The sequence below is a fragment of the Parasteatoda tepidariorum genome, chromosome 4 (genome assembly GCF_982258835.1).
Source record: "Parasteatoda tepidariorum strain Cologne lab strain chromosome 4, Ptep-v5.0, whole genome shotgun sequence".
NCBI lineage: Eukaryota > Metazoa > Arthropoda > Arachnida > Araneae > Theridiidae > Parasteatoda > Parasteatoda tepidariorum.
In genome coordinates, this window is record NC_141758.1 from 5,505,934 (window position 1) to 5,533,657 (window position 27,724).

At 27.0% G+C, this 27,724-nt stretch overlaps 2 protein-coding genes across 10 annotated transcripts in view; one reads left to right on the plus strand and one right to left on the minus strand.

Moving 5' to 3' along the window:
• Snx1 (sorting nexin 1) overlaps window positions 1-1,592 on the plus strand; it is a 31,509-nt gene extending 29,917 nt beyond the window's left edge. For all 5 annotated transcript variants that reach the window (XM_071181931.1, XM_016062585.2, XM_016062586.2 and 2 more), the window contains 2 exons: window positions 73-225; window positions 1,142-1,592. In XM_071181931.1, coding sequence (XP_071038032.1) covers window positions 73-225; window positions 1,142-1,192 — 204 coding nt within the window. In that variant the 3' untranslated portion in view covers window positions 1,193-1,592. The remainder of the gene's footprint in view (window positions 1-72; window positions 226-1,141) is intronic.
• A 4,506-nt stretch (window positions 1,593-6,098) lies between these two features.
• Window positions 6,099-27,630, minus strand: LOC107447636 (protein ROP). 5 transcript variants are annotated; one of them, XM_016062595.3, is made up of 15 exons: window positions 27,370-27,630; window positions 26,150-26,281; window positions 24,587-24,663; window positions 22,572-22,641; window positions 22,391-22,494; window positions 19,917-20,062; window positions 18,904-18,985; window positions 17,270-17,511; window positions 16,405-16,609; window positions 15,728-15,866; window positions 13,794-13,903; window positions 11,788-11,892; window positions 10,297-10,385; window positions 8,936-9,075; window positions 6,099-6,238 (listed from the first exon to the last, which is right to left on the minus strand). In XM_016062595.3, the coding sequence occupies exons 1-15, from the start codon at window positions 27,425-27,427 to the stop codon at window positions 6,171-6,173; spliced, it is 1,767 nt and encodes a 588-aa protein (XP_015918081.1). In that variant the 5' UTR covers window positions 27,428-27,630; the 3' UTR covers window positions 6,099-6,170. The 5 variants fall into 5 exon arrangements, 4 of the variants coding, with proteins under 4 accessions (XP_015918081.1, XP_015918082.1, XP_042895475.1 ...); XM_016062596.4 differs by lacking the exon at window positions 27,370-27,630 and adding an exon at window positions 26,438-26,550; XR_011636937.1 differs by lacking the exon at window positions 10,297-10,385.
• Window positions 27,631-27,724: the final 94 nt, after the last annotated feature.

A 27,724-nucleotide genomic window follows, 5' to 3' on the forward strand; every position in this document is an offset into this window, starting at 1 on the left:
CCTCTTTTTGTTTGTTTTTTAAAAAAAACTACCTGTGTTCAATATAACTGTAATGATGCTTTGTAATTTCAGTGGGAAGCTAAAGCTGAGAGAGGTCAGGAGGAATTTGAGAATATCTCCAAAATGATTCGTAAGGAAGTCGAAAGATTTGAAAAGAGTAGAGTTCATGACTTCAAAGTGAGCATAGTGAAATACATGGAATCATTATTAGAAACTCAACAGCAGGTAAATATTTTATTTTTAGTTGTTTCTCTACACTTTTCTCATTCAGTTAGAAGGATTTAAGATTTCAAAAATGGGAGAATTTCTTTTGCTGCTGCAGCTTCCTAACTATCATTGAAAATTAGTGCAGACCCTGATATAAGTTTGGCCAACTATTTTGTAATTAACAACATTTCTGAAGCAGTAATTTTATTCAATAGGTAGGGACAATGTGCTTGCATCCTGACTATTTTTAAAATAGCTGTTGTAGAAAAATCACATATTTTCATTTAATTGCTTGAAAGTACACTATTTTCCGTTAAATCATCAATCTTTTTCACTTGTAATTTTTAGTAATTCTTAAGATTTTTTAATCTGGAAAAAAGCTAAGTTTATGAATATCAATATAGGATTAAAATGTAACGGCATAAAAAAGTTTGCTATTAAAATATTGGTGCAATTTTACAGAAAAATCATATAGTATGATCTAGGAACAAAATACAGAAGATCTTTGTAATCTGATTCAATAAACCACATTAACTTAACAAATTTTTAAAGCAAACATAAATTGATATTTTAATTTTATTATAATATTGATTACTTCAACTATAAATACTTAAGTGGATATTTTTGTGGTTTAAAGTATTTTTATTTAAAAATTAAAGTTCTTTAATATTGATATGTGAAATGTCCTATATAACAAAAAATTCTAAATAACGCAAAGTCTCTCATTTCAACGTTGTGTTACAAAAGATGTTAACTGTATTATTATTTAAAGAGGTAAATTCAACTTCATCTTGATATTTTATCCATATCTAAGATTTATCTTATTTAATTTTACTTCTATGTAAAAGATTTATTTCATTTTAAGAATATATTCATGCAGATTGAAAATATATATTTTTGCCATTATTATATAAATTTTATTTTACTCTTTCAGCTTATTAAACATTGGGAAAACTTTGTACCAGAAGCCAAGGCGATTGCATGAATGCTGTGCATAATTATAGTCATAAGCAAAGTTATTATAATATTTATACCTGGACTAATAAAAAAAGATAAATCACTAGCTGGTACCAGTGATGGATATGAAGTGACCAGTTATACAAAATGCTTTTGAAATGCTTCTCAAAACTTAAAACATTCCCACCATTTTGTACTTTTGAGAAATCCTTATGTAATTAAGTCACATGATAAATTATAGATTTTTTTTTCTCAGGATTTAATTTTTTTTGAATAAATTCTTATAAAAATGTATATTGCTTGAACGTGTACAGTACTAGTTATGATTGTAAATGTTACAGATTTGCAATTAAAAATGTTATACATCGATTGTCGTCTGTAATGGTTTGTTTTTGTGCAAGAATGATTAAAAGTTAATTATTTTCTGAGTCTTTCTTGTAAAATGTCTATTAAAAATATTTATATTTTGACAAAATAAAATTAAGACACTAATATATACAGGAACCACTGACCTATTTCAGCACCTCTCCTTTTTTTCCCCCAGTTATTTCCTACTTTTTTTTTAAAAAATCATCCGTCATTTTTGATATTCCCTCTTTGAACATAGTGACAGCCAGAGCCTGACAAAGTCAGGGGCATACGGGCAGTTGCTCCCACCCCACATCAGAGGGGGGCCCCAAATCGAATAGAAAGTTTGTTTTAGGTTTCCTTCTTCCTAAACAAAATTTCAGTACAGTGTAAAATCCATCAGTTTTATGTTAGCATGTTCATTAAATGATCGAATGAACACAAAAAATCTATATTTCGTAAATCCATCGCTTTTTAGAGCTAAATTTTCGCAATTACGATGGACAAATTTGGCCCATCAAAACCTGTATTTTTACATATCGGAAAATACGATATGTTTACAAGAATACAGGCTTCTGATTGGCTTAAGTAAGCCATCATTATTGCGAAAATTTAGCTGAATTCCACCCTAATGTCATCAAGGATATGATTTTACAACAAGACGACAAAGTTAGCAATCAGAAAATTGAATTCGGCCTGATGGACACAGAATCGTCAGAAAATCAATAAAATGGGTAGAACGATATTTCGTCTGACAATTGGAGGGACTTAATCACCATTTTATGGTCTAGTCAATTTTCTTGTTATATATGTATAATGAGGTGAAAAATTTAAATACCTTCATTACTGAAGTTGTGAAGCAGGGGAGGGGCAAAGTTGTTTTTGCCCCAATTAAGCTAAGTCTGGCCCTGGTGACAGCCAAGGAAACATAATAATGAGTCAAGAATTGTAACTGCACCGTTTTTTCAATGCATTTGTTTTGAATGGGATGTGAGGAGGGGGGCAGAACATGAATTCTTCTTATTGCCTCAGCTTCTGTGTCTGCTTGCCAATTCATGTTAAACTGGATTGAGAAATAAAATCAAACAGCATGTAGAGGAATAAGATTGTGATTTCAATTAATATATTAGTAAAATGTTGAAACCCAAGTTAAACTCTAGATAGTATTAATAATCGTGTACCAAAATTGCGCCGATATTGTCACAGAATGTTAAGAGTTTTTCGAATTTTTTATTGCTGGTGCTGATTTCCACGGGTTTTTTAAAATTCCAGTTATTTATCAGTTCATATTATTTCTACACGAGAAATTTGAATCGCGCATTTATATAATCACTTTTTGATGCGTTGAATTTATGCCGATAGTATCATAAATCCATATAGTGTTTTCGGCAATAATTGTTATTTTTTTAAAAATATCCCAGTATATTTCTGAAAATATGGGAAATTCGAATCGCGCATTTGTATATTCAATTTTAATCGTCATGATTCTATTGATATTTTTTTGCTGTTGCAATTATTGCTATTGATTTTCACACAGTTTTTGAATTCTAATATTTTTAATACAATATTATTTATTGCAACAACCGAATCTCGAGACAAAACACACATTTAGTAACCAGTTTTTGAAGAGTCAGATTCGCGTAACTTCGCCGTCGATATTTTTCTCGATAGTTACTACTATGGATTTCATAATTTTTTAAATATTTTGATAATATATGAAATGCAAAAAGTGAAATAATTCATGCGTTTTCTCCCCCTACAAATTTCTCACAGGGTTAATAATAATTGTATAATTCAATAAATGATAGAACATTAATTGAATCAAATTTTTTTTTTACATAAAGAAAAATTTCCTTGCCAAAATAACTCTAAAAAAATTATATATGAAATGAATGTATTTTAAAATTTTATAAAATAATAGTTTTTATTATAAGAATATTTTATTTATATAATGCAAATTTGGCAAAAATAAATTTTTGATAAATTTTCTTAGCTCAATTTTATATAAATATATTATTTATACAAATTACTTATGCATCATAATTATATTGTTAAAGCCTCAACGAAAGTAAAATATCTGTCTTACTTAAAGAATTTTTTTTTTCAGCAATTTTATTTTTAATTAGTTTTTAAAATATATATTGGCTATAAGGGGAAATAAATTTTTTTTTTTTGATTTAAATTAATATTCATGAAAATTTATTATATTACTTTAAAAGTTAATTTTTTATTTATTTTTCAACACACCGATTTTTTAAAAAAAAATCTCCCTATTTTCTGAAACTTTTGGCTGCTGTCCCTTAATATATTTAACTTAAATAATTTTATATCTAAGGTAGATATTTTTTGACTTTTCCTAAATGTATAAAGCGCTAAAAAAAGACTAACACCCTTATAAATTAGGATTATGATCAAATCTTGTACATACCAATCAATGATAATTAACTATAAGCATGCCACCATATTTTTTCATAGTCACAATCTAGTGTACTACAATGATCAAAAAGTACTTAAAATCTAACTATTTTTATTTAGTAATTAAATTTTACTTCATCTTTTTCAAAATACTCTGCAAATAATTTTTCCAAATAGTTTTTGTAAAAATGCTATTCGGAGTTAGTAGCACATTTTCTTTTATTGAATTAATGGACCACAGCTGAAGGAAATCTGCCTTATCAGAAGCATTTAGTGCTTAATAATTTTCCAAAAATGAACAAATAATAACTACAGTATGAGAAGATGCTTTATCATGATGTCAAACCCAGGAGTTCTCTTATCAAATTTCAAGTCGTTTAATTAAGATGAATTACTTCAATTAAATGTCACAAAACACTCAAATAATAATCCTTATTAACTGTTAGGCCAGTCAAAATTCATAATCAACAACACCATCACAATCAAAGAAAACAAACAGTTAACATTGCCTATAATTTTTAGAGACTTGGATATGAGCTTCTTTTCGAGTCCCATTCAATCGCCCGCCATCACTGGTAAGACTGGGCGATGTAAGAAATTTTATATCGTCTATCACAAACATATGTTTGAAAATTATCAATATAATATCTTTAAATTTATGAAAAATAAATAAAAAGGAATAAATCTATAACAAAAGAAATGTTAATACTAAAATAAACGCTTCTATAACATCAATAGCATTGCTTAATTTTTTCAATTAAAATAATAAAAATGGATTGACTTATAAGACCGGGATGTCTTGAAAGTAAAAACAAACACAAGCTTTGTTTCATTTTATTTCAAATTAAAAACTACTTAAGATTTACAATAAAACTAACAAAGTATTTCACTTTCTTGTATTTAAAAAAAAGAAATGTTCACTTAGGTTTAAAATTTTTGAGAAAAACGTGCTTTTGAAACATTGTTAGACCTTTTATTTATTTATTTAAAATAATAAAGTTACATTGACTAATGGTCAAATTATATACTTAGTAAAAATAAATCTAATTTTTGTTTCATATGTTTATTTAGACATAAAATCTAAAGATTTATTGGTTTTAAAAATAATACTGACTACCTAACAAATTATTAAAAGTAATGCACTTTGAAAGAGTTTTAAGAAAAATTAAAAATAATAATTTAATAGCACTATTGTTAAATTAAGAAGCGTCAAAACATTGCTTAACTTTTTTTGAATTAAAAAAATTTAGCCGTTTTAACTAATAGGCAAATTTTTTTAAAAAAAAAAACTTTGTTTTAATTTTCTCAAAAATAAATACAAATAAATGTAGGCTTTGTTTAAATTTTTTTATAATTAAAAACGACTAAAGATTTATTGGTTTAAAAATAATCAAATTATTATATTTACGTTTATTGAATAAATTTAAAAAAAATATATATATATATAACAAAGTAGAAATTACTTAAACAAATTACCTCTACTCAATTTTCTTGCTTAAAATGAAAAAAAAAAAGAATTTTTTTTTTTTAAAATTCATCATTTCTTTTCATTTATAGATAGAATTCGGAACAAAATATTAAGATAAAAGCGACTCTCAAATTAACAATAGGTAAACTGAAAATAATTAGCAAGAAACATTCAATCCCGAGAGATAGAAAAAAAAAAAGACAAAATAATGTAGCAGAAATCTGGCTGAAAATAATCTTCAAGAAACGTAAAATCCCAGAGAAAAAAAGGTGCATAAATAAACTATGCTTTAAATTCTATATTTCAATGCTGATCCTCTCACAAAACCATGACTCCCAATTCAATTCACTCTTCTGCATTCAGCATCACGAAATGAACATAGTCTACGCAGCTAGATGAAACCAAAATCATGTTCATCAGCGAGGTGACAGAGTTAGAATAGGCAAGGGTCCTCACATGTTAAATCGCGAGAGTCGTCTTATATTGGCGGCTTAAATCGATTTCTGATGCATCGCCTGAAACAAAAGTCACTATATCAGCCTGCCGATATATGTGTTAAATCGATATTTCGCGATACATCGATTTATCACCCAGTCCTAATTGCTGGTGGAGATTAAACTTTTTTAGAAATTTGTTTTCTTACTATAGATATTTTATATTGTTATAGTATTGTACAAGTGTTAAAATAAGAAAGTACAAAAAGTAAATAAAAGTAAACTTTTATTTGAGTAGACAACAAGTCAACATTTGTTATTTTTTTCTTCTCTTCAAAATTTCATATGAGAGGTGGCAGAACAGATAATTTGTCTAAGAATTTGTTAGGCGTAAGAAGAATATCTCCTCCTGTTTAATCAGAAACATGTTGATATAAATACAGGATATCCAACAAAAGATAGACTGATTTTGAAATAAAATTTTTTTTTAGAAACATAAGAGGATGAAGGAATGAAACAAACTATGTTTTATTTTAAGAGCTGTAAAAATTTGATACATAAATTTTAGAATTAAGTTAAAAAATTGCCAACAGATGGCACTACAAGCTATCAACGATCGCTTCTAGTGTTAAAACATGTTGTATAGCATAAGGTTTGTTTAAACCATGTACTCTTTTCGTTAAAAAAATTGTGTTTCCAGTACTGGGATATCGCCGGTTAGATTACAGTGCAGCGGCATTTCAACAATACTGTACAGAGCACAGTGCCATCTTTCGGAAACAGTTACATCAAATACAACAGTTTTTTGGGAAAATTAAGACATACAGTTGGTTTCATTCCTCTGTCATCCTTTATCTCAGAGATTTTGAAATCTGTTTTACACTGGATACCCTCTATCAGACTTAGATCAAATAAAAAACTTTCTGCAAGCAATCGATTAGCTCTTGTATAGTTTGTCTAAAGTAAGAACTCCCCCAGTTATTCGTCTGGACCCATGGCGTTGACTATGGTAACGAGGTATAACTATTTCAAGTAAGGGGTGGTAGATCCAATATTTAGGACAGGTTTTGGCTCGGTCTGGTCGGCGAGAAAAAGGGAATCTATTTCTTTGAGAAGCTGTTAGCTCTAGAATGGAGAGAAGCTACCCTCCCTGAAATGCACTATTCTTGTTTCCATAGCAACAGGCCTCAGACTTTATGGCGAGGGGAGTTCTTACAGTAGACAAACTATAACTGGTTACATTTTTGTCACCACCTTATTTTGGCGAAATTAGTTTGAAAATAGCGGAATTTGTTTTTAAAAATTTTATTTTTAAAAACTCTATGTTGATACACACCATGTGGATGAGTTTAGTAAAAAAAACAAAAATAGAAAACTAAAAATGTTATGTGCAAAAAATGCCCGAAATTTGAGCAAGAAAAAATTCTATGTAGAAAGCATTTATTTACCGAATATTATCCTCCTTTTAAAAAAAATATTGATGAGAGTTTTTTTTTAAAGTGTGTGAATCTGAATATGTGATTTTTAAATCACGAGAATACACATCTTGATGTTTAATTTTAAAATTGCCTTAATATGAGTGATGTTTTATTTTGAAATCATGTGAATACGAATCTCAATGTTTGATTTTTAAGTCACTTGAACGCGAATCATAAGAGAGGCTTTTCAATTGCTCGAATATGAATATAGATATTTAATATAAAATCGTGGAAATATGAAACACAATATGTGATTTTAAATCAAGTCAACATGAATCGTTATGTGAGATTTAAATTCGTGGAGTGCAATTTTAAATCACGTTTGCATAGGTAGGAAAAAGCGTAAAAACAAATAATTTTTCTGAGGAAAAAAAAAATAATGTTTTTGAAAAAGGCAGATTTTTTTATTGAGATAAGTGGAAAAACTCATCACTGTTTCACCTATCATTGTTCACCTATGTTTAAGGATTGATAAAAAAAATTTTCTTCTTTTTAATCTACTTATTGAAATTAACGCTATAAAATATTTCAGTAAAAGCTTACAATAAGTGATATATTCTCACACCCTGTGCCTCAATCACTACACAAGACTAAAATAAAGTAAGTACATATTTTAAAACGATATGTTCTTATAATGAGTTAGCTATTGTGCTAATCAATCAAAATTCTCAAAACATCTTATCAGAATGCAAGAGGACAAAATGCCTTGAAAAATGCTGGAAATAATCGAAAACTCAAGAAAAATGGGCAATTTTTTTCTTAGGTTTTTTAAAGTGAGGGGAAAGATGGCTTCTTTTTTCCGAAATAAATGTTTAGCAGCTTTGGTCTCGACTCTGAAATGAAACCTAACACAAGTCAGTAGAACTAACAGTTCTAAAGGTAAAATGATTTTTTTGAGCCAATAGTATTTTTACATTGTACTTATTTAGATACCTTACATTGCTATTTTGTTGCAATCTACACAAATATGGTATAGTTTTGATCTAGCTTTTAATTCCGAAATGAATCAGGTCAAACATACAGGATAATAGGACTATGAGTTCAGAAGTTATAAGAATTTTCTGCACAAAAAATACAATGTTAGATTTGTATCCATCTTTGCATCTGACATTGCTATCTAGACAGGTGAAGCATCGTTTCTCATGTATTTTTAATGTGCAGAAACCAATGAGACGGAGCACGAGTTAAAAGAACTAATCAGAAAACTTCAGAAGTTAAAAGTTTTTTTTTTTTTTTAAAAAAAAGACTTTTTTTTAAATTGTGTAATTAAAGATAAATATACTGTATAAATGCAGCTTCTAAACAAATCATATTAATTCTGGATATGGCTCATTCGAGTCGGTGTAAAAAGTGATTTGAAAGATTTTTATGTGAGACCCTTTTAAACAAATTCCTATGGGGTGTCAGCTTGGCATTTTTAATTCTTTTGCTTTAATCAGACTACAACATTTTCTGAAACTACAGTTATGCAAATGAAAGAGAAAAGCAAGATGAGCTAGAAAATACTGTTTTAAATGCCTTTATATGTATAAATTAGAATGCGGCGCTTTTAAATAATATCTATTATTATACTGTATATTTTATATAGTAAATAAATGAAAAACTTAGAGAATAAATAAATATGTTACCAATAAATATATCCCATCCAGGGTATTTCTTCATTACTTCATAAGTGCAACGTATTTCAGAATATGTGGGTCCACCAATAATGAAAACAATCAGTTTGAAAGCATTTTCATCTCTCTTGTCTGCATGCCAGTAACTTGTTCTAATCAAAATAAAATAATGCTTATATTATTTTTAATGAAACTTAAATTTAGTCCAGGCAAATTACAAGAAGCTAAAACAGAATCTAAAAACATTAAAAAAAAAATAATTAATCTATTTATGATTTTTCTTCTCGGTATGTATAAAATAACATAATGGGGAATGAGCTGCCACAGTCTTAATACATACTAAACAGGCTAATTTTAGCCTTTTTTATTAGCATAAGTCATACATTTTGCATTACAAGAAATAACTATGGATGTTAATACACAATTGACGGTTGATACTTAATCAACTGATTGGATGTTGACATTTAATCGACAGGTCTCTAGTGGACTACTTATTGTTGTGAAGGTGCAGGCATTAAATTATAAGGGAAATTTCGCAAATTATTGTTAGCTTCTATATGTAAAATTTCAAGTAATTGAGCATGCGTCAGTGCAGGTGAAATGGGTATGCGTTCGTGAATAAATATCAACCCTACGTAAGTGAAAATAAGAGATTTTACAAACATCCGTGAGTTAAAAACACTATAGTAGTGGAATATCAATTTAACTTTGGCCTCAAAATCAAAGCAAACATTAACAATGGATGTAGACTATCTTTTTAAAGCAGTGGTATACGATTCAAGATGCTTTACTTTACGTAAGACAGCTGATCTGTGAGCAGAGAAATTTGGTAGATTACAGATTTTAATGAATTCAGCAATAAAGAATTATTATTATTAATATAAGAAAAAAATATTATTAAACTTCTTTTGATTATTTAACTAAATTGCATAGTTAAAATAAATATAAATTATAATTCTGAAACAGTGAAAATATATCTAGTTTCTTATGGAACAAGTGCAATTAAGACAACCATAATGTTACACCAAAACCAATAATAAAATTTTTTTATTGAATGAGATCGCATAGTTGCTTTGTAAATTTTTATCAATATATTTCTTCAAATTCGCGTTCCATGTTTTTAATTTGAAGGTAAGCTTAGATAGGAAACAATATTTAACTACTAAAAACAGCGTCCTTGTAGCCTTGTCTTTGTAGCATAAATTACACCAACATAACATAAAGATGCGTAGCATCTAAAATAAACGCAAGAATGCACAATTGCTTCAATCTTACGCAAAGGAGCTAAGGTAAAAGCGGGAAATCTTATTATTATTCACCAATCATAACTAAGTCATTTTATATGAATTCAATAAGAAGTTTTTTTCCCAAACCTTTGAACTGGAGGGATAAGTCCTTCACTTTCTTGATATTTATTCAAAAAAGGAAATTGATCTTCATCTAACTTCTTTTGCACACAGTTCTGAAAGTTTAAAAAATACCTTGTTTAATTATAGTTTAAGTACTATATTAATTTAACTTACAAAAATTAGTCAAAACTTTTTTTTAATAATAATATACATAAAAATGAAGAAAAATGCATAAAATTAAATAAAAAATATATAGTTGATTAACCTTCTAACAGTCTTGCCCCAAATAATTTTGGCACAGCACTGGTGTTTTAAAATGTAACACTCGAGTATTACTCAGGGTAATTTTTTATTTCATTTCAGAGCATCGTATTGTTATACCTGAATATATGTCGGGAGAAGTTTTTTTCGGCTTCATCTCCTTGTCAAACCCAAATCTATTTCGGGAAAAAATTTAATTAATGCAATTTAGAACAATAAATGGCAGCATTTCACTGAAGGTTTCAAAGGATAGATGTTTATGTTCAAAGTACACGACATTTTTGCTGCAAAATGATGTTCAGTCCTTTGAAACGGTATATAAGGGTAATTTATTTCTTTAGAAAATAATTTAATTTTTTTTTTTTTTAACTTTTAGGAAATAATGCTCTACTAGAAGCAAACTTCACGACTGCCACACTGAGTGGTAGCTGCCTCAAGTGAATATGGGAACCTAAAAATTTTTATTAATGTAATCCAAAATATAAATTTTTAACTACTCAGTATATTTTATTTTGTACTAAACATTTAATTTTTGCTCTAAAAATATTGACAATTTATGTATCCAAATCATCAAAATAACTTGACAGTTAAAAGGTTAAAAATTGCAAATAATTTTAGATATCTCAGACTTACAAAGAAAAACATAAGCTGCAACACTATGGAATATTTAGTGGTGATAGAGTTAATTACCAAAGCGATATGTCTTTTATTTTTGGTCTGACAAATATAAAATTATTTTTCCCATTTTATACTACTTAAAAAATTGTTTCACCATTTTACACTTTTTAAACTTTTTATTTTACTACTCAGATTTTTCTTACAAATTTTAACTCTTATTAGAAATGAATTTCTGTAGTAACTGATGTAATTTTTTGTAATACTCTCCGTGGTGATGTTACAAAGTAAAGGAAATTTTTAAGTGATATTCCAAACAAAAAAACAGAAATACAATTAATTGTATGAAAAGTCAGTGTTACAAATGTGTAAATAAAAAATAGGTGAATAAAATTGGACTTATCTCATAAGAATGAAATCAGCAAAAATTACAGAAAATCTATAGCCTGTGTGAATTTGGTGAAATTTTTAACCCTTTTAAAATTTTTAATTGACGTTACAAAATAGTTAACCAGAATGTTTTATACCATAAATAAATAAAACTCTCTATTTTAGTGGCATCTTTTTATTAAATTAATTATTTTTTGGTCATTAACGGAAGCAAAGTCAAAATTATGATAATTATAAGAAAGTACATACTATAAGAATATCTCTGAGGAGAGGCTTCCACCTAGACTGCTTGTAAGTACTTTCAGTATCCTGCGATCTCTCAATGCTAGAGTCATGAACAGCTATGCATCTACCCTAATTGAAAACAAACACTATAAGCCAATACAGCAGTTAAAGAAGAAAATTCGTATTTATTACTAAGGTAGCAATTTTCTTACGTTAATGAAGTAAAGCATAACTAGATTATCGTACATTCTGCAATAAATCAGTACAGTCCTCCCCAGTTAATTGCATATTGTATAATCAAATAACCCGCATATAGGAATAAAAGCTATTAGAACCAGATTATTTTATATGAAACAAATGTTGAATTTACACAAGTTTTCCTGATTGTCAATCTTCCCATAATTGCATATAAAAGAGGAGGAAAATGAAAAAACAATTTCTTTTTTTAAGAAATGTTTCATCAGCTAGAATGAAATTTTTGTTTTTCAGTCAAGGTGATGAGAATACAATACAAGGGGACTTACATTACATTACATACAAAGGGAGATTTCCTGCTCAAAACAGGTGTCATGTGATCATTCAGTTTAAGGATTAATCAAATCTTTTTAGCAATTATATAGTAAAAGAGGGGATTTTATTTATGCCTCTTTGACACATTTTACTCATGCACTTTTTATAATGTGGGAAGTAGAGATGACTGTTAAAGGTAAGTCAAAACAATCTCTAAATTAATTACATATTTTCTTGGAAGGAAATAAACACAGTGTACTTTAGTTATTTCAAAGTTGAAGGATCGCTAAAAAATTTCGAAATAGCAAGTACAAAGCTAAATATTTTCTAAAAAGTAGAAAAATATATTCTAAAATAGACTAATCATGAAACGTAAGAATAACTAATAATTCTGTATGCAATAATAGTTGACTTAAATATAGCAATGATGATTTTTAAAAGTAAAATAAAAATAGTTGTGCACGAAATAGAAAAGAATTGGTTTACAATAAGCTTTTCTGAAGAAAAAAAAATTCATGTTCTATAACAAAAAATATTTGACATAATAAGGTCTTGAGAAGAAACTCTTCGACATAGGAATTCAAACTAACATTAGGTGGTTATGTAATGCCAAGGAGAAAAATATTTTTTTGACATAACAAGGTTTTCGAGATATCGAGAGTATACTATATTAGAGTACATACTTTTCATTAGAATTGCTTTTATATAAATTTATATGTCATTCATATTTTATGATATTAACACAAACAGTTGTAATCATAGTTGCTTATTGAGATTATTAACTCAAAACATACTATGAATTACATACCATTTTAAAGAAATTTTTTTTTGTAAAAACAGAGCATTTAAGATTGACTTCCACTTATAATCAAACAATCTGCTTATTTAAATACAGTTAGATGAAACCAATAATATTGCTTTAAGCGGGACTGACTGTATTTGACCATTTCATACAATCAAGTTACTATAAGAGGGGAGACTAGCCTGATAACAGAAAGAAGCTTTCTAGCTCATGATAAAGTTTTCATATATTTTGTTGCTAGCTTAGCAAATCACCTTGATATGGATCATGAACTATGATTTGAAAATTGCATTCACATGAGTCATAATGTGCAATTCATAAATCTCTTGAACACCCATCACGATTTTTATCATGTAACATATCCGTAAATATCATTAATATCATCCGTAAATATCATGATGTTGAATTTTCAATTTGAATAAGCATGTATTATGAATCTCGTCATTGAGAAAACTATTGCGTTTACAAATTGAAATATGTGATGCATAATTTGGAAAGAATAGAAGTTGAATAACTCTAGACGCAGATTTACATGAAACTGTAGAATGGAATTTGCAGAACGCTATCAACTAGCGATATATAAGAAACATTGGGATGGGGAAAACCTTAGTCGATGTTCTGTAGAAAAGTCATTTGCTTTGAAGCCCTCATCTCCCTTTCTGACTTCAAGAATTTCCAAACTATGTATGTTTCCTATTTATAGTTTAAAAAAACTTACTGGATGAAATAGGTCAGTATCCAAATGAAGAATATTAGCGAGTTTAGAAGCAGCGGAAAAAGGTATTTGTGCTTCTTTCATAATATCTTCAAATTGTTGCTTAGAAATACCTTTGAAAAAATATATAATATTAAGATTATTTAAAACTATAAAAAAAACATGAAACTAGGACTTAAAACTTATATTAAGTTGAAATAAGTCTACAGAGGAATGCAAGTTTTGCCAAACAAACTTACTTATTATAAATACCTTTAAAAGAAGGGAAAAACTGAACTGTGGTGATAAAGAAAAACATTTTAGGCAATATATACAATACCAAATATTCTAAAATAAGAATTTCATATAATATTTTAAAGTGTGCCTCATTTAATTTTTTTTTTTAAATAAAGTTTTGTAAATTATAGCAAATATATAAGTAAATTAGAGATAAGAAAATTTTAAAGGAAAACAAAAATTTTTTTAAATATAATATTTACTAAAAGAGATTGCTTCCTTGAAAAGAAAATATGTTATTTGCAAGTAAAAAAAGAAGAAAAAAATAAGAGAGATAAAACATAGCGGAAGGATAAAATGAATTTTTGCATAGGTTTTGCTAATAATAAAATTTTTTGAAAAAAGACAAAACAAATGCTGATAGTAATATGTATATATACATATAATTACATATGTAGTATATGTATGGATGTATATGCATATGTATACATGTATATGTATGCATGTATATGTATGCATGTATATGTTTATGGTGAATGTATATATGTACATGCATATGTATATAAACTACTCAAAACAATTAAAAGATATTGTATGTCTTGTATAAAATAACGGTATAAGCAATTTCTTTTGCACAAAATGGAAAAAAATCACAAATGCAAATTTTTCTAATTTTCAAACCTCGCAATATGCAAATTTTGAGTTTAACGTCATAGACGACGCTTTAGTGGCAGCGAATTCGATTTGGCTTTCAATGTACTGTAAGACAAAGCAGAAAAAAATTATCAACAACTCAATAAAAGCATTTTTTTTTTGCCAAACAAATGTCATTTTTATCCCATATAGCCTACTACATCTTTTGATAATGTATCAATCATTCAAATAATTCTCCAGGTGCAAGATCAACTCACAACCTCAATATCCTTTAACTATTTTGAGCAGTGTTTGAATGTATATGTACATTTGATATACATATTAAATGTTAATAAAATATAAACATCACACAGTAAAAAATAATTATTTGTTGAATTTTCTTATTAATAATTTTTTTTTCAAAGCTTTCAAAGATTAACCATTGAAAGAGATGTATTAAAATATAAATATTAAAAAATATAAATAACATTTCATTAGGAATGATTCTAAGAGAGCTTAAATACTTAGAGTTCGATATTACAATGTTTTTAAAGAGTTTGTTTAGAAATACTATTGAAAAAATATTTGGAACAAAGTATACTTAAATAGAGAAAAAAGAACTCAAGTCCTGTTGCAACAGCAAAACTTGAGTTCAGTTTTTGTGATTTTGTAAAAAAAATTAAAAATAATAATGAATTTTTTTAAAATCTAAATTTATGGTAGAATTGGGAGTTTTATGGCAGGGTCCTAATTCTATAACTATGCTAAAATAAAATCATATTGCTATGAGGAAAATAAGCAGTAAAACCATACCATGTTTTGCATGGAGTTGTTTTGAAATTATAAATTAAAGACATCATCAATTCTGTTTCTGAAAATTTTGATAAAGGAGAATTTTGTGAAGGGTCTGTACAATATAACTGCTATGAAGAGTCTGTTTTCACAATTTTTGAAGGGCTCACTTTAATTATTAAAAAATTAAACTGGAAAAAGTTAAAGAAAAAATAAATGGACATTTTCTTCTTAAAATGACCTTTGATAAGTCTTTAAGAACACAATTCTAAAATAGTATACAATAAATTGTTTACCTTTCTCAAAGAAAATATACAACAACAGTAATCTTAGCTTAACATTCAAATCCAAAGTAGGATCTGAAATCACAGTCATAACATTTGATAGTGGTCTTCCAAATTGCTTTCCTTCAAATGTTGTACCTATAGCAAGATTCTAAAAGAGGATAAAGTAGAAAATTAGTAACGATAGACAACATATTTATTTCACTAGCTAATTTTCCAGTAGGAAGCTACCTTAGGTATATTAACAAATTTTAGCAATGAGTCCTCAGAAATTTCTAAATCCGACAAGCAATAAATATGTGGGCAATAAAGGTATTGTTTTTTATGTACAGTAAAGCATAATTTCAATGTCTTTTTTTTAAAAACTGATATGTCGTTTCATTGCAGTTCCAGTTTATTCTTGATTTTTGTCATTTTAAAATAGTTTATAGATAAGATGCAAAAGAACATAAATTATTGGTTGTACGATATTTTATGACCCTTTTTTTTTAAAGTAAATTAATATTTGGCCTGGCTTTGAGAAACAAGTGAGCTGAATCAATTAAAATCAATATCAAGCAAAGAAGAGCAATGATTTAGAAGTTATAAAATATAAAATGTACAATTTTTGATTAATTTACTTACATGTCTATCTGTCCAAGTCGTATCACTATAAAAATAAAATAAATAAAAGTTAAAACTATAATTACTTGTTCCAAGTCTGAAGCATTATTGAGTCCAGCACAAAATTGTTTCATGCATTCATTTGCCATGTGTCTATAACTGTAGAACGTTTCATTTCTCTTACTTAGAATAAACTGTTTTATTGTATCACTTAGATTTGGAATACCTTTTTGCCTAATAAATGAGGTTTTTTCCATCAAAGTGTCAGTTTCTACCTTATTTTGTATCAGTCTAGAAACAAACAGTTTAAAAATTGAGAATTTTAAAACAAAATAAAGCTCTGTAGCATTCAAAAGTAAATAATAAACAATAACAAACAATAGCATACAAAGTAAACAAAAAAAAGAAGAAAAAACACAAATCAATACAGGACTTTTTCAGGAGACATCCTGCATGTTGTAACTTTTTCAGGGTTCACACTCAGTTTCAGGAAAAAAATTCCCTGATTTTTCCAGGTATATCAGGTAAATTTCAATGGAAATGCATAAGACATTTTATCTATACCATGCAATGTTTCATCAGAAAATTTTAATTTTCTTATCAGAATGTCAAATATTAGATTTTAGGAGCACAAACATACAATAGAATGAGAATGGAAAAGTTTCATTAAAAAGTGAAATTTTATAAAATAATTCTAACCGATGCTAGAATTATTTAACTTGAATCTCAATAACTGATTGCAGTTACTGAGAATTCTAAGACTGGTTATTTTCCAGGTATAATATAGGAATTTTCTAGGTTTTTTTCAAAAAAAACTTTCCCTAACTATTCTCAGTAAAATAAAATTCCTTGACAATTCCAGGTTTTACCTGCTTTCTGCAGATAATGCTAGTTGATACCAATTTAATAATTGAATATTGAGGGGGAACATTATAACATCCTGATTCTTACTTAGCAACATCAGCCATATGTTCATGCCTCAACTGGCACCACAAAGGGTCGTCTTCAGTCAGTAGGATTTTCTGAGTGGTTCCCACTTCTCTTCCTTGAGTTAAAGTAAACTCATAGATATCATCTTTAATGTCAAGGACGTCATAAGCCATGGCCTGAAATGTAAATTCATGAAGAAGAGGACTTATACAGTCAAATCCTCGGTCCAGAATCAGAACTTGACACCTGTTTTTAGCTTTTGGCTATTTTGGAATAAAAGAGACCAAAATAGCAATCAAGAAGAGGAACATATTTAAGATAATCAAATAGAACTTTTTTAAAAGTATACAGTTTTTTTTATTTGCAGCAATAACTATTGATAAACTTCTTGATCTATCTCTTTTTTTCCTTAGATTTTTTAAAATTGTCTGTTGATTTTTTGTACTTCGTACAAAATCAAGAGATTTAAAAGTTTATATAACAATCGCATTGTATACTATAGATAGTGATGATTAGAGAAGAATTTGTTCCGTGCTTATTTTCCTACTCACAGAAATATCATTCATTATTTAAATCAACATTCTTAGCATTTTTTATTTTATAATCGCGGTTGAACAGCCGACTCAATTTTTTGGGGGTTAACGGCTAATGTTCAACTCGTAGCCTTTTAATTTTAAACCCAATCTAGAAGACAAGGGATCAAGTATTGAGAGAAATTTGCCTTCGTAGAGGACTTCTTGATGGAACTAACCCACATTTGTGTTATGTGGAGAGGAAAACCTCGAAAACCGCCCACGGTTAGTCTGATAGCAAGGGGTCTCTAACCCATGATCCGCCTACCACTGAGGATATTTTACGTCAACACTGTGGTCGGTGTGAACAGGCTGCGGAATTTGTATCGATCAGCCATCCTTGGAATTCGAACCCGGTTCACCTCATTAAAAGGTGAGAGCTCTATTCCCTGAGCCATCATAGCTCAACATTTTTAGCATTCAGTCAGAACAATCGTGAAGAAATTAAATACATTTTTAATTAATCGTTTAACGTTCAACATCCTATTTATAGAACAGTTTCATTTAAAAAAAATATTCAATGTAGTAGGACTTATTTTTTTCGGTATTACCATTTGTCTGGGTGAATTAAAAGATTCTCAAATACCATAATTTAGGAGAGATTTAGACTGTGACTTGATCAGAATTATAAGAAGCAAGGAATTTTTGAAATTATTTATTTTGAACTAATGAGAACTTTTTTAATGGAATGGGGATTAACAGCAGAAAATAGTTAATTAATTAATATCAAATACTATACCACTTTTTCGAAGCCATTTATTATATCACTGAAAAATTTTTTAACATGAACATTAAAGAAACATTTTTTAAGCAAATTTTAAAAAATTATTGGAAGTTGAAAAATTCACTAGCAAATAAACATATGATTAAAATAAAGTGAGCAGATATAATAAAAAGCATAAAAATGTTTTTTTATTATATCTGTTCACCTTATTACGCTGTTTAATAATTTGTATTTTTCAAAATTCTATCAGAATTTTTCAAATTTTGGTGCCACCATCTCCCCATAATTAGGCTGGATATTTTAAATACTAAAATGACATTTTATGCATTATTCATGGAAAAGATAAAAATTAAATTTACTGTTATTTTCCAAATAGATTCCTTCACAGCATTCAGTTCTTTTTGCAATGTTTCAGCAAAAATGAAATTTTTCACAAAATTTCTAGGAGATAAAAAATATTTAATTGAATAAATTGTCAAAGTAATAATATGGCATACTTAATATATTTTTCAACTAAAAATATATACTTCATGTGCAGCAATTATAAAAATTGTATTAGAAATTTTAACATAGCTTATAAACAAAATTTTTTCAAGGAAAATTTGAAAACAATTTTCCCCAATCAAAAATTTAGAACAATTTCTTGCACATAAAAAAGATTTATTATAGAAATTTCAATTTGCTACGAGTTACGTTTTAATGCTAAAATAATAAATATCCTCTATTTTACAATTATCAACTATGAACTTTGATTACTATTTTTTAAAAAAAAATATTTTTAATTAAATTTTTGTTGGTAGCTTAGTTTGATTAACAAATATATATATATATATATATATATATATATATATATATATATATATATATATATATATATATATATATATATATATATATATATATATATATATATATATATATATATATATATATATATATATATATATATGTAAATACAGTTTAAGCATTTTTTGCCCAAATGCATTAGATACTACTTAAAGAAAAAGGGGGGAGGAGAGAAAAAATAACAGAGTTATGCAATAATGTGAGAAAATTAGATTATTCTACTTAACAGTTATGTTAATTTGTAAGAAAAATAGTATATTCTATCTATAAATCAGTTATGCTATTTTCTTTCGATTTATTTATTTTCTGTAAACAAAAAATAACTATACTTATATAACAGTTAAGTTACTTTCAAGCTGTAAAAGAAATAGATTTTTCTACTCAAGCAACTCTTTATTTCAGTAAGCGAGAAAACTAAATTATTCAAATAGTACTGAAGGAACACAGGCCAATACTGTTTTATTTTATTGACAACTGTTATAAAATTGCAAATAAAGCATGGTTTATTCATTATTTAATTTTTTACCTTCTGTATCGAATGAGAGGAACTACTCCAAGAACAGAAAAGACAGTAACAAGTTTTTTAGCCACTCTCTCCAATTCCACAGGGCTGACATCAGAGTAAGAATTGTAAAATGTGGAGAAAAATTTATGATCCTGCAGTGTGAAGACCTAAAAATAAAACATTTATTAGAAAGAGGAGTTAACTAAAAACTTCATTTCACTTTTTTAAATTATGATTTTGTGTAGTGTTAATCATAATGTAATGCAAAGTAAATCCTTTGTTACCAACAATGTGTGCAACAGCAGTGTACAAAGTACATGCCCAAAGTGAACTTCCAAGCATATATTTTAATTGCACATTAATGAAAACATCTGAATACATTTACTATTAATCTGCTGAAAAAAGTGACATTAACCACATTAAATCTATATCAAAGCATATAAACTAGAAAAACCAATTTCATCATTTGAAGTAGTAGTTAAATCGATTGTAAGTATTTTTAGCAATTCTTGATAAAAAGATATGAAAAAAAAATTGCCAAAATATTTTAACCTTTTCAAATTTTCTTTTCCTAAAAAAAAAAAAAAATTTTTAAATTATTACACATTTAAGAAGGAAACAATTTTTTTTTTAGCTCCAAATCAAAAAATATCTTTTAAAAAAATAAACACACGTTCTGAACAAAAAAAAAAAAACAAAAATAATAATAAACTCCATCTAGGATTTTCATTTTCAAATCTGGTTATTTTTCGTTTATTTTCAATCATTTCTTCCCTTTTCTTTTATAAAAACGATGCTTGTATTTTTTTTTCATTTTATTTTTTACACGTCAAACATTAAAATTACTATTTTGAAGAAATAAATTGAAATTTGTGGAGTATAAGAACCATACGGGGGATTGAATAAAGTTTCAAAATTTTGAAAAGATGGTAACTCTGCATGCTCATTCAGGCATGTAAGGGCAAAAGTACATGTCTAATTAGAATTGTTATCGTCACTGGGTTTTTCGGGTCATATGATTATCGAGCTTTGCTTAGCAGAGAATTAAATTTGAAAAAGAAAAAAATGTTAAGTAAAGCACTGCACAACACCCATATATTGGCCATGGAATTCAAAGAACCACAATTTTGAAAACAACATCAAGATGGTTATAATGTAATGGTTTAGCATTGTGTACAGGTCCCAGACTTCCAATAGAAACTGCATTAGGCTCGTCAGACCACCAGGAATAGAACCATAGTCAGAATTAATGACAAAGTGCTTTAACTATTGCAGGCATTTGAAAATAAGCTATTCATAAAAAAATTTAAATAATTAGTAAAATTGATCTCACTTTGAATATTTTTATTATGCTTTTGATGCCAAGTTATGGGTAAAGTTTGCCAATGAAGGTTCTTTTTAAAGAGCTTTTTATTTTGAGAGCAAATTTTTAAAGCCAACTGCATAAAAGGGCAAAGAAAGCATTCTTTTGAGCCAGGTACATTTTCTTAAATAGGCATTTTGAGCTGTGTCTAAAATAATGTTAAATGGTTCTAACAGTTCTCCCTAAGAATAAAAAAGGGCAGAGCGCTTTCTCTTTGTAAAGGGCACTATGAGTTTTCAAAGAGCATCACTTAAAATTGTAAATATTTATCAAAATGCATAATATTATAGAATAACTAAATTTTAAGCTCAACAACTTTTAAATTGTCCTTTCATACTATTTTATGAGTATATTTCAAATGGTAATTCTCCATCATTATCAAAATCAGAGAAATATTTGTAATTTATAAAAATAATTAATGGCATGCTATTTTTTCAAAAAAAGTAATAGCAAAAAGTTATTAATTGAAATTTTTCTTTATGATTTAAACTGAAAATTTTTAGAAAATAAACTTTTAAAGATGCATTTAAAAAAAAAAGATTTATTTAAAAAAATAATTTTAAAATTTAAAATTACTTAAAAAAATTATTAATATCCCCTTTGAAAAAAGATACTTACAAAAATTTAACCAGTTGAAAATAATCATAACGTAGTAAATATTTGTAATAGTAATCAGAATTAAACCTATAAACACAGATAATTTTACCAGTATGTAATTATTATTTAAAAACAATGAATAAAAATTTTCAAAATGGAATCTGAATAAAAAGGCAGTGTTTTCAAGGAGAGGTGGATTACTTTTACAAAAAGAGCTAAAAAGGCGCATTTATTGGGATCAAAGGGCAAGCAAGGCGGGCCGCCCTTCATAAAACACTTAGGGAGAGCACTGTGGTTCTTGTTTATGGTTCTTGATTATTTTTATTATTATTTTTTTCAAATGGCAGGCACTTAACGAATATATGTGTTCTTGATTATAACATTCTAGATAGTGTTTGTCACTGCATGTTTAAATGGGATTTTTTTTTTCTGTGTATGCCTTTGTCTTTCCATTTCGACAATAACTTTTTGAAGTACCCAGAATATATGTGTAAAATAAATTGCTTGTTTTCAATATTTTATTTATGCAGCAAACCTGAGATTCCTTTGGTAAGAAAAGCATATCCAATTCCGAAAAAGTAAGAACTTTGAATGGATTAATTGACGATGCCATCGAATTGAACATGTCATCAGGAACAGCTAAATAGAAAATTATGAATTAAATAAGTCTAACACAGTTTTATTAGCGAAATTATAAAAGACAGATATTAAAATACCTGATAAAAATAATAGATGCACTCGTTTATAGTTGGATGCAGCGAAATCTTGCAGCAAAAGTTCTATGTTCTATAAAATCATGATATCTTATTATTATTTCATCAGCAATTCTTTTAATAGTTTTTCACAATATCACTCAAATGAAAACTTGTAATATAATTACAAAAAGTTTAATGTACTCACAGTTTAAAACATATATTTCAATCTCAAAATTAACTAAATTAATTCAGACAAAACAACTTCTGATAATATTAACTTTTAAATAATATATATATATATGTTTTTTAAATTAGTAATGCTCTCAGAATAAAAGTGAAAAGGTGTTTTATTAAGAACTACCAAGTATCAAAGATTCAGCAACAAAATTTCTCATCTTGATTAACAGAGTTTTCTATTCTAATACTTGTGATGTTGGGGAGACTATAATTTTTTTATATGACAAAATGGGCCTTTCTGAAATTTCCACAATACATTTAGAATAAATTATGATCATACTTAATAAATATATGTTAGCATAATTAAAGCTGACATGCTTAAAGCTAGATAGCAAAAAAAAATAATAATAACAACAGACTAAAACTATATCGAATTTGTAGATGATACTATTTCATTCAAATAAATTTTTAAAAGAAAAAAAATAGATCAGTTTTTCTCCACCAGGAGTTAAAATGGTGCTGGAACATTATTTTTGAGGTTAAGTACAAAAGTTGACACTCTACATTTAATATTTAGATCACATTTGCATTTTATGTTTTTATAAAACACTTAAACAATCAATCATGTTTCTTCTTAGCAGTAGTCTGTTGTTTTACATCGAAACATAAATAAAATAAAAAAATTATTAGCATCATTTATCTTCAAAACAAGTTTTTCTTATGCAATGAGTTTTATTAGTGTTATGAAACAAAATTCAAATAACTTTGTTTTAAAAGAAATATATTTGCAATGAAAGATAATTTTGTAGAAGATCTTTATAACGCAAACCTTGAAATGTGAGGTTTTATATTATACAGAATTTTGCACTAAACAGATCATTTTATAAATAATTAAACTTACCTGGTTAATATAGCAATTTATATTGCAATAGTAATCAGAATTAAACCTATTAACACAGATAATTTTACCAGTGTGTAATTATTATTTAAAAAGAATAAATGTTTTCGGCATATATAAATTTTTTCAGTAAATACTAAATATGGCAATTCATATTTCGAACAGATCAATATTTAAATGTTTTACAATAATTTTTAGATATCAAACATGTACTTAAATATTGCTAATTTACAGACAAAAAAAAATAAAATTAGCAAAAACATAAGAATTAACAAAAAAATTATAAAGTTTGGTTTGTAATTTTTAATGATTGTAACCCTTCAGCAAATGATTTTTTTTTTTCTTTTGCAGCCAGTAAACTGTGAATGGTACTTGCGCAGTTTCAGAAATTTTTTCAATGTGATTACATTGTTTACGCCTACAAATATGATGAAGTTTATGAAGAATAGCGGTTCATAGAATTGCCTCATAGAGATTTTCTACTGCACTTAAAGGAAATAAAATATAAAAAATTCTATAAACAAAAGCAAGAAAATATAATTTCAAAGAAAAATAAGTGTTAAACAACCTTCTTAAATATTTTTCTTTCCTTATTTTAAATCACAAAGTAAATTAAATAAAACAGCTTAACCTTTAGAAGTTTAGCAGCATGCAGGCATGAAAATAATTTATAAATAAAAATGCCTATTACTGTTTTAAGATAAGGTAATAATAATAAATTAAATAAATAAGTTGTAGTAGTTAATTAGTATTATTTGCTGTTGAAAACTTTACACACTAGTTTATTTGTATTAAGGAATCTATTTCAAGGAGATGGTATCATAGAGCTATAACTTCAGGAATTAGAAATAAAAACACCACAACAACAACAAATTAATTTTTAAAAATACTTTTAAGGTTGCCTTTATAAGATAACAAATTATTGAGGATAAGCTAATGAGAAAAAAAACGTGATATTTACCTGTTCAGAAGGAATCAATATATATGTTGCATGAAGATAAAGCAAGGGGTTCCTTTTGTTATCTAGTCGCTCAATCACTAGAGGGGAAAAAATATATTCTAAAAACTTTCAATTATAAATATATAAATGCTTAACCGCTTCTCAAAAACAAGATGTATCACGTAAAAATAATATTAAATGTAATTTGAAATAATTTTTTAAATTATACATATATATATATACATATATTTACTTTTTATTTAAAATGTATCTATTTTTATTTCAGTTCATGTTCCTTTACATCAGAAGTGGAATTTTTAAAATACGAACATAAATTCAACTTTGATGTCACAGAAATTAATTTCATTAAAAATTCAATTATCATCTATTTGTGAAAGTGCATGGAGGGCAAACCCTAAGAACTGACGCAAAAAAATGACAAGAAAAATAAAAAGCATTATTAGCATATTTAATAACATTTCACTTAAAAAAAATAATTGATTTAAATCACAAGATTTTTTTTTTAAATCATAGACTTATAAAGAAAATATTTTTTTTATACAGTACTGCATTATCTAATATGTATATATATTTAAGGCTGCGATAATAATTCACTGATATCATTCTCATTGATAATAAAAGTTTTATTTTTATAATGAGAAAAATGTAAATAAATTAAAAATATATATATATATTGGTATCTTTCTTTTTTATGTTCAAGTATTTAACTGCACATAAGAATGTAACTTTTAAATTATAACTTTTCATTACTCATTTGTAAAAAAGGTTGCTTGTCGCTATATTGTAAGTTCTTTATTAGTATTTTTTATTTAACTACTACTGGTTTCATAAGCAAGTGTTTACTCATTCTTTTGAATGTTATATAGAAATATCCCTGTTTTAAAAGTGAATCTTGCTTTTTTATTAGTTTATTTAAATACATTTGCATTATATTAGTCATTTTTATATTTTAATATGCTTATGGTAGTATGCAAAATATTTAGTTGTTTTATAATCAATAAATATACTTCAAGTATAGCCATTTCAATTTAGACATATTTATTTTAATGCAAGTAATTTTTAAACTTATTAAATATGTAGTCAGAGTATCTATAAATAATTAAAGAATAAAGGCTCGTTCTGCCAAAAATAAATAATTAAAAAAAATGCTTTTTGACCAAAAATTTACTTTTCATTTGACAAATTGGTTCTCTGTCTTTACAATTCATTAAGGTTTTGAGTTAAATAAAAAATAAGTAACTCATTTCATTTATTTAGTAATAAATAATGATATTAACTTTTTATTATTAATGGTGTTAAGAATTTTAGTAGCAGTATTATTGTTAAATAATATTAAGTATTATACTTTTTATCTGAGTTTTGACTGCTAAGCACAAAAAGAATTTAAAAAAAGCTGGTGTTGTGCAGTTACATAATTTATTGACCTATAGATAATTTAAAAAACGTAAACAAAAATAAGTTACAAAAATTGCTTATTATTTAAACAACAAATCACAAATAATTTTTGAAAAAATTAAAGTATTTAGGTACAGATTAAACATATAAAATAATGATCAAACTAACAAGCTATGTTTTCAGCTATTAGTTCTTCTGTTGTGAAACAAGAAGATATTAAATTCATTCCAGTTGGCCCAAGAACTAGAACAGTCCACTCATTTGCTTCCTTAACTTTTTTGATAAAGTCATTCAATATTTCTGAAAGAAAAAAAAACTAATACTTCATCAAACAGTAGAAAAAATCTAAGTAGATTATATGTATTGCAGAACATTCTAGAATTAACTTAAAATTTGCATTAAGGTTGTTAACTTTATCAAACTTTTAAATGTGTATATAAATATTTATCCTCTTACACTGTAGAAATTTCGGGAAAATTTCCGTATCATGCTCTGCAGCAGAATAAACGCAAGGACTTGGCAACATCCATTCAGCAGCCTGTAAGGGGAACAACTGAAAAGGTATAACTCGTAGCCACCCTGGGGCCGACACCTCAACACGTTTTTTTTCTTTTTGTAAAAATTGCAAGTTTAAAATAACAGATTTGAAGGGTATAACTCATGGGACCCCTTAGGCAACCTTTTTTTACTTGTTCAAAAAAGTTGCAAGCTTGAAATTCATGCACCTTGGTGATAAAAGTTGACGCAACAGATCACATCACAAAATATCTTTCAAACTTCAACAAATATAGAAGGTTAAAATCGGTGATTTTAATAATTCTCTTTTTATCCCCTTCTCTAATTCTCTTTTTTTTTGTTATTTATTTGAATCGATTTCCATAAAATAGTCGAATAAGTTTGTGGATTTTTCATATTTACTTGAAAAATCGGGTAATAAAAGAAGGAATCATCACAACCTATGTAAAATAGTTTCTTACAAAAACAAGCTAATCCATTAATAACCACAAAATTATATAAAGTACCAGGGTCTGTCTAGGTTTTTCTGAGAGGTATCTATTTTGGGAAAATTTAGACATAATTTGTGAAGATTAAAAATTATATTAAAAAATCAATACAAAAGTATGGATTTATCGTTTCTTACGGGATACAAAAATAAAATTTTAAGAAAAAGTATTTTGTGAAACTACCGTTATTCCTAAAGTTGAATTTGTGAAGGTAGTAAATTTGGCCTGGACAGACCCCTGAAAACACAAGAAAAGTTAACATATTGGCAGACAACAAAGCTATGCTAACAAACAATTTTTCAAGCGTATAGTATGATGACGACTATTAAATCATTAAAATTCAAATATTGGAATTTGTTATAATGAAAATTTTCTCATATTTACTTTGTCGACATATCTCTCTTATTCCTTTCCTTTCATCAAAAGAACGATTCCAAGACATATGCTGGATTTAATTTAATGCTAATCCTTGATATAAAAGATAAGTTGATGAATTATAATACAAACTCCATGCAATTTAGTACAAAAGAAATCGATAACTGAAAAGCGAAAACACAATATCAAATTGTATTTTTGAGCAAAATGTGAAGAAACTGAAACTTAAAATAAGCGCGGATGTTTTGTTTGTTCTTTTTTTGTGATATCATTGCCATTTACAGTTTTAAAAAACATACAATATTACGTTTTTAAAACTTTTTCATGTATTTAAATTTAAAATATTGAATAACAATTCAGTAAA